A 12,760-nucleotide genomic window follows, 5' to 3' on the forward strand; every position below is an offset into this window, starting at 1 on the left:
CTTTGGACGATACCATTTCGTGGCGGGGCAGGGGGTGTTGGCTTTTTCCCTCTAACTGATTTTGGATTATACCAAAAAACAATATGTAATTCTCGACTATGAAAACAAAACAAAACAGTAATTTGGATTGTTAACCAACATAAAGAAAAATGTTCAAAAACCTTTAATCCCTTCAAAATCGAATTTCAGGATTTATTATTATGAATAATAATAATCTAATACAGATGATATAATAATTTTTTTTAAGAAATGTGATTATATAGCCTATATTTCAATATTGTATTTATTGTTTTATTTTCTACTTCCTTTTTTCTTATTGTGTATTTAAGTACTTTTTCTTCTTAAGTTTACTTATGTTATATCATCATAATGTAAGATTGTAATGTTCATTGAAAGGAAAAAAGACAGATGAAGGATATCTTTACTAACCATTCATGAATAATGTTGTAAAAGCTGTTATTTACAACAAAGACCAACGACAAGCATACAACTCAGCACACATTATATAATGTGTTAATTCTTCTGGTTTAAATTTAGTTTTTTTCTAGGTTTAAATTAAAACAAAAATCCTCTAAAATATCAGCTTTCGGTTCTGTTTGGGCTGGCTGGAGTAATATAACAACAGGATGAAATGTTTTGGCAGGTTAATGGACCCTGTCTATTTCGATTTATGGATATGAAATTTACCACAAGGACAACATAGAAGAACATCAGTTGTAACATATAAAATATGTAATTTCTAACAATCCTGCCTATTTTTCCATCATAATCATATCATAAACATGCTTGAAGTGTACCTCGTTACCTCACTATCTATGTTGATTTTTATTTTATTTTATTTTTTAACTATATAGGCAATAATATTTCAAAGCTTGTTACAGTTTAATCTATCATTACATCTATAGTGCATACATATTTGTTTACCTTCTTTAAATGCATGCATAAATGGCTTGGTAAATAGAAAATAACTCTAATATTGTAGAACCCTTGAACATTACAGATATTATAACAATAGAGGGCGCTGTTTATGTACAGAAGCGACGGACCAGATAAATCCACTGAGGTAGAAGTGCACCAGCTTCACTCTGCCCTGTGGCACTGCACAGCCATGAAAAGTCCCAGTGTCTGTTACTAGCATCATGGATGACTGCTTCCTGAGGTTTGTCAGGACATTAGATTTAGTTTGTGTGTGTGTCATTATGGCAAAATGTGGTTCAGAGACAAGATACAGTCACAAAACTCTAGAGGTGTGTTAGCTAAGATCAAAATGAAGGTTGAGTTTGAAAATGGATGTGATCCGAACAAGGGGACCTCTCACTTTATGGCCCTGGCCCGATAACTGTGCAAGCCGCTCTCCTGAAACTTTATAGGTTTGTAGTTAGATCAACATAAAGATGGGTGTGTTCTGAGCAAGGGCTGCAGAAGTAGGAGGGTAGGAAATACGGAAGGTTTCATTGCCCCACCACTTTACACCACTGGCCCGATTTGATGTCACGGCTGCTGTGATCCCATTTTAAGATGGTCTTAAGTTAAAAGATTGCAGACATACCAGCAAAACCTCAAAATAAAGAGGAATAATTGCACCTTTAAACATATTTGTCTATGCACAGCAGCACAGCAAGGCCATTGTCCCCTCACCTTTCTGCCAGTGTTTTTGCTGTCCATTCGTATACAGGACGACAGCCCTCAGCTATAATTACAGTAAGCTTTCTTGGCTGCGGGTCAAAGGAGGTGACAGGTTGAGACTTGGGTGGGGCAGTTTTGTGAAACAAAACATGGAAGAATTTTAGCACCATCTCGTTTTCTTATTCGCCAACAAAACAGGAAGCTCCCACTGGAGCTGCTCTAGAGAGAACTGACAGGAAGTAAACGTTTCTACACGCACAATACAGCTATCTTTTCAGTAATATATTCTGATTATTCTATTCTGTTCCATGCGATTGTTATTGTTGGTACACTGCTGTGTCCTCTTGTTGGTATTGTTGGAGACAATACTTACAGTAGTGTGAAACCAATTTCTATCAAAAGTCCTATCTGAAGCCTCTTTCCCTCTATTCTCCGCATCTGAAAAGATGTTTGTTTGCGGATGTCATCCAGTGATGCAATGAATCAGAATGTATTTGTTTGAAGTATCTCAGTTACGCACATCTCCTGTCTTCTTCCTTTTTATTTCACAGCGTCACATGGCATAGCACATTAGTGTCTGAATAATAAGTGAGAATAATAAGTGAGACAGAAAAGCATGTCATTGGGAGAAATTTCGTTTATAAATGATGTCATTTTGGTGGGGTACTTCTTTCATAAATAAGAGCAGTATTGTGCACAGACTGCCTGTTAATATATTATGCTTCGTTGTGAGAAATATTACTTGTCACCCAATCAATCAAATCAACAGTATATGCTGGTCATCATATTAATTTAGAGTTGAATGTATTAGTAAGAAGTTAAAACCTAACAACATATCACCTAGCATAATAGAATAAAACACAACAGAATGACAAAGGTAAACAAAGGTTACAGCATTTATTATGGCATCAACAGCCTCCCGCTTGAACAGGCGCATTACTCGTCTGAGAAGTTTGCACATGCATGCCACTTGTCTGTGCATCAGACTGTTTATGTGGAAGTGTTTTAAATAGTTTTAGAGAACATGCATATGTTTTGGAGCACACGACTGGATGGATGAGGCTTACAGTTTGCTGCACGAGTTGTGTGAGAGTTTTTACACGGATGGCTCAGACTATTTTCTATTTATTAAAAAAAGCATATATAGTATAAATGTTTTACTTTTATATTGCACTACACAATTTTAAATGGAATATGCAGTTTTTTTAAACACTTTTACCAAAACTTACTTTACTTGTAAATTAAGTATTTTTACACTGCTGAATGGTAATTTTACTGGTCTTTGGAGCCTGAACATCAGACGTACCTGCTGTAAAAATAAGTTTTATTTATATATTTTAAAGGCCAACCACATCATGTGTGACAGTACATTTGTAACATCAACTGCTTAATTTTGGTTCTTACCACAGGATTGTTTTCCCAACGCAACAGTATCTACCTGTTCTCGCATATCTGGGTGATCTTTGCATTCTCGTGATCTCTAAAGTTTCAGTTCATTAAAAACACACAGGAGTGATAGAATTACCTTATGAAACACCATCTTTCATGAAGTCTCTGAGGTGTGGTCAGTTATATATGTTGTTCCTCACAGATTGCACAGTGTGATGCTGCTGAGAGGAGCTGATTCTCAAAAGACAGTAAATCCACTTTCTGTGGTTCCTCTCTGGAGCCAGTGTGGGATTGAAACGTGTAGGTGAGGAGAGGAAAGGAAAGGAGAGGAGGATGTGAGAACTTCCTCAAACTGTTTGCAGTTTCGCTCTTTAGGACACGGTGGTCGTCACTGGTAGAAATAGAGAAGCTGCTGTTCTGCATTTCATCTGACAAGAAATGGCTCGCCGTTTACCTGAACTGGCATGACAGAGTGAGGTACAATGTAATGTGTGACACAGTAAATGATACAATTCCATTTTTCCGAAATTATTAATAATGAAAGATATACAGTATGTGATATGTCCCACATGATGCACCTTATGATAATATTCCTCCTCTACTTTGTAATAACAAATTATTTAATTCCACTAGTACTTCTATTTTCAGTGAGGCTTCTGCAATGAGCAGAAACAATGCTTTATTCTGAGTCATACAGACATATGAAGCCTTTGTCTGGGACACCCACTGTGTCCGTCACTGCTGTTTGATCACAACCTAAAAGAGAGAAGGGGAGAGGTGTTTTCTCTTCCCCTTCCTCTGCTTTGAAAGAGAAGCAGGAGGAGAAAGGCAAGCTTTATGAAACTCACAGCAATCATCTGCAGTGCGTGTCAGACAGAAATGATTGATATTTTATATATGGGCTTATATTCTTTAAAAACATTCATAGGGGTGTTTATAAGGTGTCTAGAAAACACAAACAGCCAGTTCATTGCACAGGTTCATGCGTCCAAGCTTTTATTTTTGTATTTATTCAATAGAATCACATTCAGATGACCACAATTTCACTGTCATACTGTACAATGAAAATACAGCCATCCACCCACAACTGAACTACAAAAACATATAGCTTTAAAAAAAAATCTAAACATTAGACATTAAAAAAAGACCGTTTTTTGAGAAACTCAAGCTTTGTCATATCTGTATCTGTCAGAAAACAAACTAACAAAATAACCCCGAAACATGCAAAACATTTTTGATTTTAATATCACATATTTACAAATTTAAAAGAGTTAAAATAGGTTTGAGTCAATATTACAAAAGGTTTCACTACCTATTTACTTTTCTACTCATAAAAGCACATTACCTCCTGCCAGTGACTGTTAATCAGTGTATATGTTCTGTACATTTTGCTTCACAGCTTTGTATTTCAGTAACTTTACTGTTAATAAACATACTGTATGTTCAAATTTATTTTTTTGTGCTAAGCTACTATACCACATCGCCACAGCCTTAAAATGTCATCTTCTTCTCAATTTCCATCTAATTTTGCAAATTTTTGTCTTCTTCTTCCTCCTCTGTAACTCTCACAAATTCACTTTTGCGTGAGCAGTGCGCTATTTCACCTGTCTCTGATCTGCTCTGTTTCCTCTCTGCAACAATGGCTGCATCACAAAAGCCATCAATCTGCTGTTTGTCTTTTTCTGCCTGTTGGTGATCATCTTCTGAATCAGAGTCATAATCATACGACTGTCTACGTCCTGTCTCATGGTGGCACACCTGGTCACCTAGCTCTAAATCAGACTCGTAGGTCATCTCGGAAGTCTCTTCTGACTGTAAGCGGTGCACCTGCTCACCTTCTTCTGCTGCTGACTCGCTCTCATATGTCTGTTCATCTAAACTATGTTGATACATTTCTTTCTGCTTCTCCCCTGGCCTTAGATCAGCTGTAGACCCCTGCCCTCCCTCCTCCATCTCAGGGATGAACTGGTCTTCGCCCGCAGGTTCCTGTTGGTCCACCTCAGGGCTGTATTGGCTCCTTCTGTACAAACTTTCCTCATCTTCCTCCTGATATGAGCTTCCAGGTACACTCTCGCCATCAGACTGGGAGAGTCGTAGGCCGGGCAGGCCCGGAGGCTTCTGGGAGAGGTCAAATGGCTTCTCCTGGCTGAAGCGTGTGAGGATGCCCATGGGAGTGGACAAGCAGAATCGCCCTCTTTGCCTGAACACTGTACTCAGAGAAATAAATAATTACATGGAGCATTTTTTTTGCAGCAGAAACGGCATACAGTATGCCATCTACAGTATATGCATGCTTACATCTTTCATCCAGCCCTCTGTCCATGACACCATGTTTGACCTTCAAGTGTCTGGTGAGGTTTCCCTTCAGTGTGAACTTGCTTGGGCAGTAAAGACATTTGAAGGGTTTGCTGTCTGAGTGGAGATGCATGTGTCCCATCAGGTTGTGCATCCTGTTGAACTCCTTCCCACAAAGCTGAAAGACAAAGAGAGAAAAGTGGACAGCCATTAGCTAAATAAGAAATCTAGTCATTTTTACATGGTGGACATAATATTCCTTGCAACTCAGTTGGACACAATACTTTCCTGCGTCTACACATGGAACCGTCCCCAGCCAAGAAATAGTCTGGCAAATGTTATCTTTGGACAGAGCCAGGCTAGCTGCTTCCCCCCTGTTCCCAGTGTTTATGCTAAGCTAATACTGTCTCAAGTGGTATCTTTTCATTTAACTCCCAGCACAGAAAGTGAATACACATATTTCCCTGAGTGTCAAACTATTCCTTTAAGTAAAAGTATTAATATCACCGTGCAAATCTACTATGTCACAGGTAAAACTTTACTTGTATTTACAGCAGTCTCTTCAAAGTGTGAAAAGTGAAAGTACTCATTCAAAGTGTCATTACGTTATTACATATTATTAGTTGGTCAAGATGGGGTTGATTTTAAATACTTACTGTTAGCAGTTTAGTCAGTAAGAAATAATCATATTGAGGCTGAGTATACGTTTTTGTATTTTTAATTTTTGTCTGCAAAGTTACTAGAGATGAGTGAGTAAAAATAATACATTTCCTGCTGAAATGCACTAGAAGTGAAAAGTAGCAGAAATTAGTAATGCAATAGTAAAGTACAAGCAGCTCAAAATAGCATTGCAAACACAGCACTTAATTACTTTTCCCTACTGACTGTTGTAAACTCTATTTGAGGATACAAAAACAATAAGCCTATACCATACACCTATTATTTTCCCTTCTCTGCCAAATCTCCTTTGTTAGATGACTAATTTTTGCAAACGGCCGAGTTGCAGAACAACACGTAATCATGAATGAATGTCCAGGCATTCAGATATACATAGACACACACCCTTTCTCCCTCCTCCTATCCTTGTTTTCCTCCTTTCCTCTTTGTCTCCCCCTCTCTCTCCCTCTGTCCGTGACACTCACTAAAAGAAAAACAGAAAGAGAGAGGAAGCAACATCGAGACAGGGCCAAGAGGAGAACAGGGAAGGGCAACTCCTGCGCTGTCCTTCCTCTGCATTCTTTTTTATTAGGGTGGTCCTTTCCTTCAGGAGGAGAGAGGGACTGTAAACTGTCCAAGAGGACCGTGAGAAAACAGGAAGCTCCCTCCAGCAGCGGAGAAAGCGAGATGAAATCTATTTGAGGGCCCTGTTCTCTGGGGAGGCTGGAGGTCCATTGTTAGAGAGAGGTTTGTGCGGCGATATCCTTCCTATGAACAAGGAGGCTCCTACTGCCAAAAGCCTCTCTGCTATCTGGTCATCGTCTCAATCCTTGCACCAAACACCAAGGTCACAACAGACACTCCAGAAAAGTGGGGAAAATTCTTTAATAGCAGGTACAACTAAATATTAAAGGTTTGAATCTTGGCTGTGATTATCAGCCAGGTTAGTATACAACGAAGGTAGCACCTGTATGCTTCATGCCTTTATCTAAACAGCAGAGAATAGTGAAGGAGTAGTTTGACCTTCGAGAAATACATTTATTTGCAAGATGACGCAAGAGCCAGCAACTGGTTAGCTTAGCTTAGCATAAAGACTGAAAGGATGGGGAAACAGATAGCTCGGCTCTGTCCAGAGTTAATCTGACACATAACCCCATGTAATAGTGTATGGATTAAACAAATGAAATGTGATATGTTCATTTGTGGGCTTTACAGGTGTATAAGTGTGTTTTGTTCCTTTTGATAGAGCCAAACTGGCTAAAACACAATGCAAAAAGCCCCATCTGACATGTTAGATTTCACCAACCTTGCATTTATAAGGCTTGATGTCTGAGTGGACGATCATGTGAGCCTTGAGAGTCTGTTTTTGGACAAAACTCTTGAAGCACATGTGGCACTGGTAGGCTCGTATGTTGGTGTGGATGAGGACATGGCGCTTCATGTTGGCCAACAGCGTGAATTCACGACCACAGATGCGACATTTGTGCTCCTTCACCCCCTGAACAACAAGAGAATGTGGAAGTAGCAGCGTGAAAAATACGGTCAGCAGACGAGTCTGTTTAGGTTAGTGTAACCTCTAAAATCCCACTGATCTTTTTTTTTACCATCTTCAGTGTAAACATCATACTACTTCAATAAAGACTTTGGACAAGCTCTTACGGTATATTTATATATAATAATAATAATAATAATAATAATAATAATATTATATTATAATGGGACTGGGAGGGACCAGAGGGGCCTGGGGACTGGTCAGATGCGTACATGAACTGATGAAGCCTCTTGGATGAGAGGTGAAACGTCTTCCTAGACAAATAACCAAGTCCAGTTGCTTTTGACTGAAATTGCTTTGAGGATAACGATGACCTGGACAAATGAGAACATTCACAGGCTTAACTCTAAAGCTACTAAAGAGGAAATAAAGGATAAAACACTGAATGTTCATGGGTTAAAAATGGCTCCAGCCATTAGTTAGCCTAACGTTCAAACTAGAGTCATCATCACTAGCCAGAATAATGGAAATGTCTTGATCTGAAAGCAAAATTGAAATTCTAATCACTGTTAAAAGAAAATGAAAAATGCGATGTGCTTTCTATTTATCCTGCTAATTAAACCTACTTTGTGTGTGAGCGTGTGCTGTTTCAGGTGATGTGACTGTATGAACTCCATCCCACACTCGCTGCAGATGTACGGTCTGATGTCTTTGTGTTTCATCATGTGGTTCTGAAGCTGACTTGGGTACTGGAAAGTCTTCTGACACTCCGCACACCTGCAGGTACAACATACAGTTAACCTCTTTATTGAGCCAAATAGAGAACTGAAATCTTAAAGCAGTTGTTCAACATGTTGGGAAATGGGTTTGCTCTCATGCCAAGAATTCAATGACATGTTTGGGTGGCTTCTTTTTATCTCACTCTTGACAATAAAAGGAATTAGGGTATTTACCAAAATGTCCAACTATTGCGTTACCAATCAAATCATAAGGACATTATATTTAATGCTTGCCTGTACAAGGTGGGGCCACGATGGGCATTCAGGTGCCTCTTCAGCTGGGCCAGCGTGGGGAAATCCAGACCGCACTCCACACACACGTTCTCCTGTCCTTTCTCGTGCTTCAGCTCATGTGCGCGAAGCTCACTGGGGTAAGCAAAACCTCTGCCACACACACTGCAACTTGAGAGGCAGAAAAAATGTGTGAAAGATTGGGATGGAAAAAGGACAGTTGGAAGTAAAAAGCACCTGCTAATAAAAACACCTACCTGTATGGCTTCACGTCACTGTGCTGCATCATGTGTCTCTTCAGGTGGCTGGTTTGCGTGAAGGCCTTGTGGCACACCTGGCACTTGTGGGGCCTCATGCCCTGGTGGGTGAGCAGGTGTGTGTGCAGGTGGCTCAGCTGCTTAAATAGCTTCCCACACAGGTGGCATCCATGCGGCTTGATGCCGTTGTGCCCAAGGATGTGGGTGACCAGATTGTACTTGGAGGTGTAGGACTTCTCGCACATACGACACTTCCATCTCTTCTGGTCTCCACCCACATCTACAAAATAGCTGTCATCCACGTGGATGTTGAGACCTAGCTTTTCAGCAGTGGTCGTCCCACCACGAGGAGGTCCCTCCCGGCCACGATGCACAGGGCGGAGGTCCTCTCTTGGGTAGAAAGAACCAGGGGAGATGTGCATGACAGGGCCAGGCATGAAGAAGGGGTACGGGAGGAGGCTGTGGTGGAGAGGTGGTAAGTAAGGAGGGTGAAGGAGGAGAGGAGAGGGAGGCCAAACAGGGGATGGACTGAGAGGCTCTTGTTTCACCTGCACAGGTAGATTTATACCTGGTGATCTGTGATGAAGCCGCAGTCTGTTTAGCTCGATCATACCAGGGATGCACTTAGGAGATGGAGAAGGAATGGGGCGATGTGGGAAGGAGAAGGGGCTGTGTGTTTTCTTACTGCTGCTCTCATCTGCCTCCTCTGCTCCTCCGTCAGGAGATTCATCTCCTTGGGTGTCCATTTTGAAAGGAGGTCTTTTGCGTTTTTGGGATCCTTCCTTTTGGGTGTAACCGGGGCCAAGCATGGAAAAGAAAGCAGGGGGGCTGAACGCACTGTAGGTGTCTCTGCTGGGTGATATGCTGGGGTATTTGTGAGGGGAGAATTTGGGGGGCTTAATGTAGAGCGGAGGTGGGCAGAGATAGAAACTTTGCTGAGATGCTTGTCCTAGCTCATCTCTGACTGAAGGACTTCTTGCTGGGGAGAAATTCACTTCATCTGTTTCCATCTTCTTTCTGCATTAGAGTACAAGAGTACAAGGAGTGGGTAAAGCAGTGGAGGAAACATTCAAATACTTTACTTAAAGGTCCCATTTTATGCTAATATTCAGGGTCATACTTTTTGGGTCCTACTTTAACATGTTTACATGGTTTAATTTTTAGCACAGGTCTCTTTAAGCCCCTGTCCTGAAAAAGCCCAATCTTCTCTGATCGGTCACCATTTCCAAGTCTTCCACACCTGTACTCTCTGCGGTTCTGCACCATCATTGCAGCTGGGTAATGACTGTAACGGCACTGTAGCAGCACTTTATACCTTTGTATAGTAAAATTGTGACATCACAACCGTACAGAAGTCCAGACGGCTCGTTTAAAGGCACAGTTTCTGAATACATGCTGTGTGCATTTATATCGGATACTTTTACTTCTTAGGATCTGGAACAGTTATTTAAATGAAGCATACTGAGATGTTTATAAGGGGAAATGTCTCTTTGACAAGGGACCCTTTTTTGGTCACAAGCCAACACTAGGAATCACTGATTTTATATTTAACAATAAATTGTGTATGTTGAGGTCATTGTATGTCCTAATATGTAAAATCGTAATCTGAAAAGTAACTACAGCTATCAAATAAATAAAGTAAAGTAACAAGTAGAATATTTAGAGTAGAAGAGTAAAGTATCATAAAATGGTAAAGTACAAGTGCATCATTGTACTCAAGTATGTACGTGAGTAGATGTACTCAGTTACTGTCCACTTCTGCTTTGTTATAGTGCAGCCCTAAACACACAGACACAGCATGTGCAAAACATTTGGACAAAAGCATATCCAGTGACTTTGTGTCTGTTTCTATTTTTGACATGAAAGTGTTTCTGTGAAGGTTTCTGTGGAATAAATGTAACTGGGCTCACATACAGTCTTGTGTCGACACCCACACCTTTCAGTGTTCAACCTAAAACCTTTCACTTCTTTCTTTCTCACAGATCTCCTGTTCTCCTGAAAGTGGGAAGTTATCTGTGAAATGTTCACCTCTACCTCCCGCACACTTTTCACTTCTCCATGTCTTTTTCTCTGCTCTGCTCTGTTCTTTTTTCTTTTCTTTTTTTTTTTTTGCACTGATAGCCAGGAAGAACTTCCCCTTTTCTCCTCCACCGAAACGTTTGTGTCTCTGTTAGCGGCCTAAAGTCTGAGGTTTAATAAATATCTGATAAGCTTAAAACTGTGATATGTTAAGATGTAGCTAGAAATAACATATTTGCTGCAGTTTATTTGTGCATACTTTAGTGTAGATGAGGGTCATGGGTGAAAAGATACTCAGAGGGGAACTGTCTTACCTCTGCATGACATCCTAAATGTGCTTAACAATGTTGTACGTATTTATTCTATTCCTGTAAACAACTCAGTGCTTATCAATAAGATCCAAATCAATCCTCTGTAGCATGGCCACTAGTTCTACTTTATTGTCCGCTGCCTGCTATATCCCTGTTTGCTGCTGCAGATGTCTGATATAAGCAAATACTCGTCTGATATAACAGTATGCACAAAATACACACATTAGTGCTGAAATTAAAGATTATTTTCATTTTTGATTAATCTGAAGATTATTTTTTAAATAAAGAAAATATCAGAAAAATGCCTGTTAGAATTTTCTAAAACCTTAAGTCTTGTTTATTCTTACCAAAAATATTAAATTCACAATCACATAAGTGTAAAAAGCAACCAATTCTCATAATTTAGAAGCTGAAATATGTAACATTTAGGTATTTTTGCTTAAAAAATGCCTCAAACTATAAATCAACTACCAAAATTTAAATTTTTCTGTAGATTGACTGATCAATTAAAAAATCAACATTATTTCAGATCTTAAAAAAATAAACATCCAGATACACATACATGCATAGCTTAATAAAATTGAATCATCTCAAATTCATGTTGCAAAGACAACACGCGAAGAAAGGCTGAGATGAAGATCAGTGAAGATACAAATATAACATAATAATCAATCCTTTTTTCTGTAAAAACTGACAATCAGTGCAACACATTGTTTAAAAACATACCGCTAATTATCAAGGAATAATGGAAATACACATTACAGGGATACAGTTTAAATGTGTGATTAGTGATGTATAGAAAACCTAAAGCACATGCAAGAAGAATGTCAAAGAGGACTATTCCAGATGCATGCTGAAAGGTTCAAGGTTTCCTCTTTCAGCCAGTTTCAAACACTCTCCTAGATATGATCCTGTTGTATTATCCTCTTCACCTTTCCCACTTAAGGTGCAGAGACCCCAGGTTCTACTTTGCCACGGCATGCATTCCAAACAATCCATTAAAAGCTGAAGCCCCTCCTCATGTGCCAGCCGGTGCCATGTAAGTGTGTGATTGTGTGAGGCTGTAGTGAAGTCTGTGTGTGTGTAACTTACCAGTTGAGTGTGTTTTCTGTGATGCTGTTGGCTGAAGTGCTGCTGCTGCAGCTGCTGCTGTTGTACCTGTACCTGTGTTTCTCTCCCTCTTGCTCGCACTGCAACTCTCCTGACAATGAGCCCCCCGTCCACGGATAGCATTTGAAGTGACTTAAGAAAGAGAACAGGAACAATCACTTTGTTCTCATTTTTCAGATGAGTACCTTCGGAGAGAAGGAAGGAAGGGAGGGGAGAGGAAGTCAACAAGCCTAGTGCCTTCCTGCAGAAAAATAAGGAAACACTAGATAGACATCTCCATTTCTCTATGAAATAGGGATTTGCACAGCTTTTGGAGAAATAGGGAGATATGATGTTGCACGAGAAAACAATGCATTTTGAATGTTTAACAGCTGTGAAGTGGCATGCAGTGATGGGAGAGGATCTCAACTCTTTCTCTTTACATAGCTCAAAGCATGTTAAGAATGACTGATTTCACATGTAAAAATCTATGAAAGCTTTTATGTTTTTAGATGGAATATGAAGCACAGTACAAGTATTTCAGTTAAAGATATTTCAGGTTTTTAAAGTTCCAGCAGTTTATTGTGAGTCAGTTTGACGCATAGTGTTTATTAT

General features: G+C 39.7%; 1 protein-coding gene across 1 annotated transcript; it reads right to left on the minus strand.

The window, feature by feature from the left end:
- Positions 1–4,365: 4,365 nt before the first annotated feature.
- Positions 4,366–12,289, minus strand: znf366 (zinc finger protein 366; the record flags this gene model as incomplete). The annotated part of the gene is given in 8 exon segments (XM_083911885.1): positions 4,366–5,222; positions 5,314–5,488; positions 7,274–7,465; positions 8,086–8,236; positions 8,473–8,640; positions 8,727–9,743; positions 12,215–12,225; positions 12,227–12,289. Coding segments are annotated over 8 exon segments (2,463 nt in total). The 3' UTR covers positions 4,366–4,536.
- Positions 12,290–12,760: the final 471 nt, after the last annotated feature.

Source organism: Echiichthys vipera (genome assembly GCF_963691815.1).
Source record: "Echiichthys vipera genome assembly, chromosome: 4".
Classification (NCBI taxonomy): domain Eukaryota; kingdom Metazoa; phylum Chordata; class Actinopteri; order Perciformes; family Trachinidae; genus Echiichthys; species Echiichthys vipera.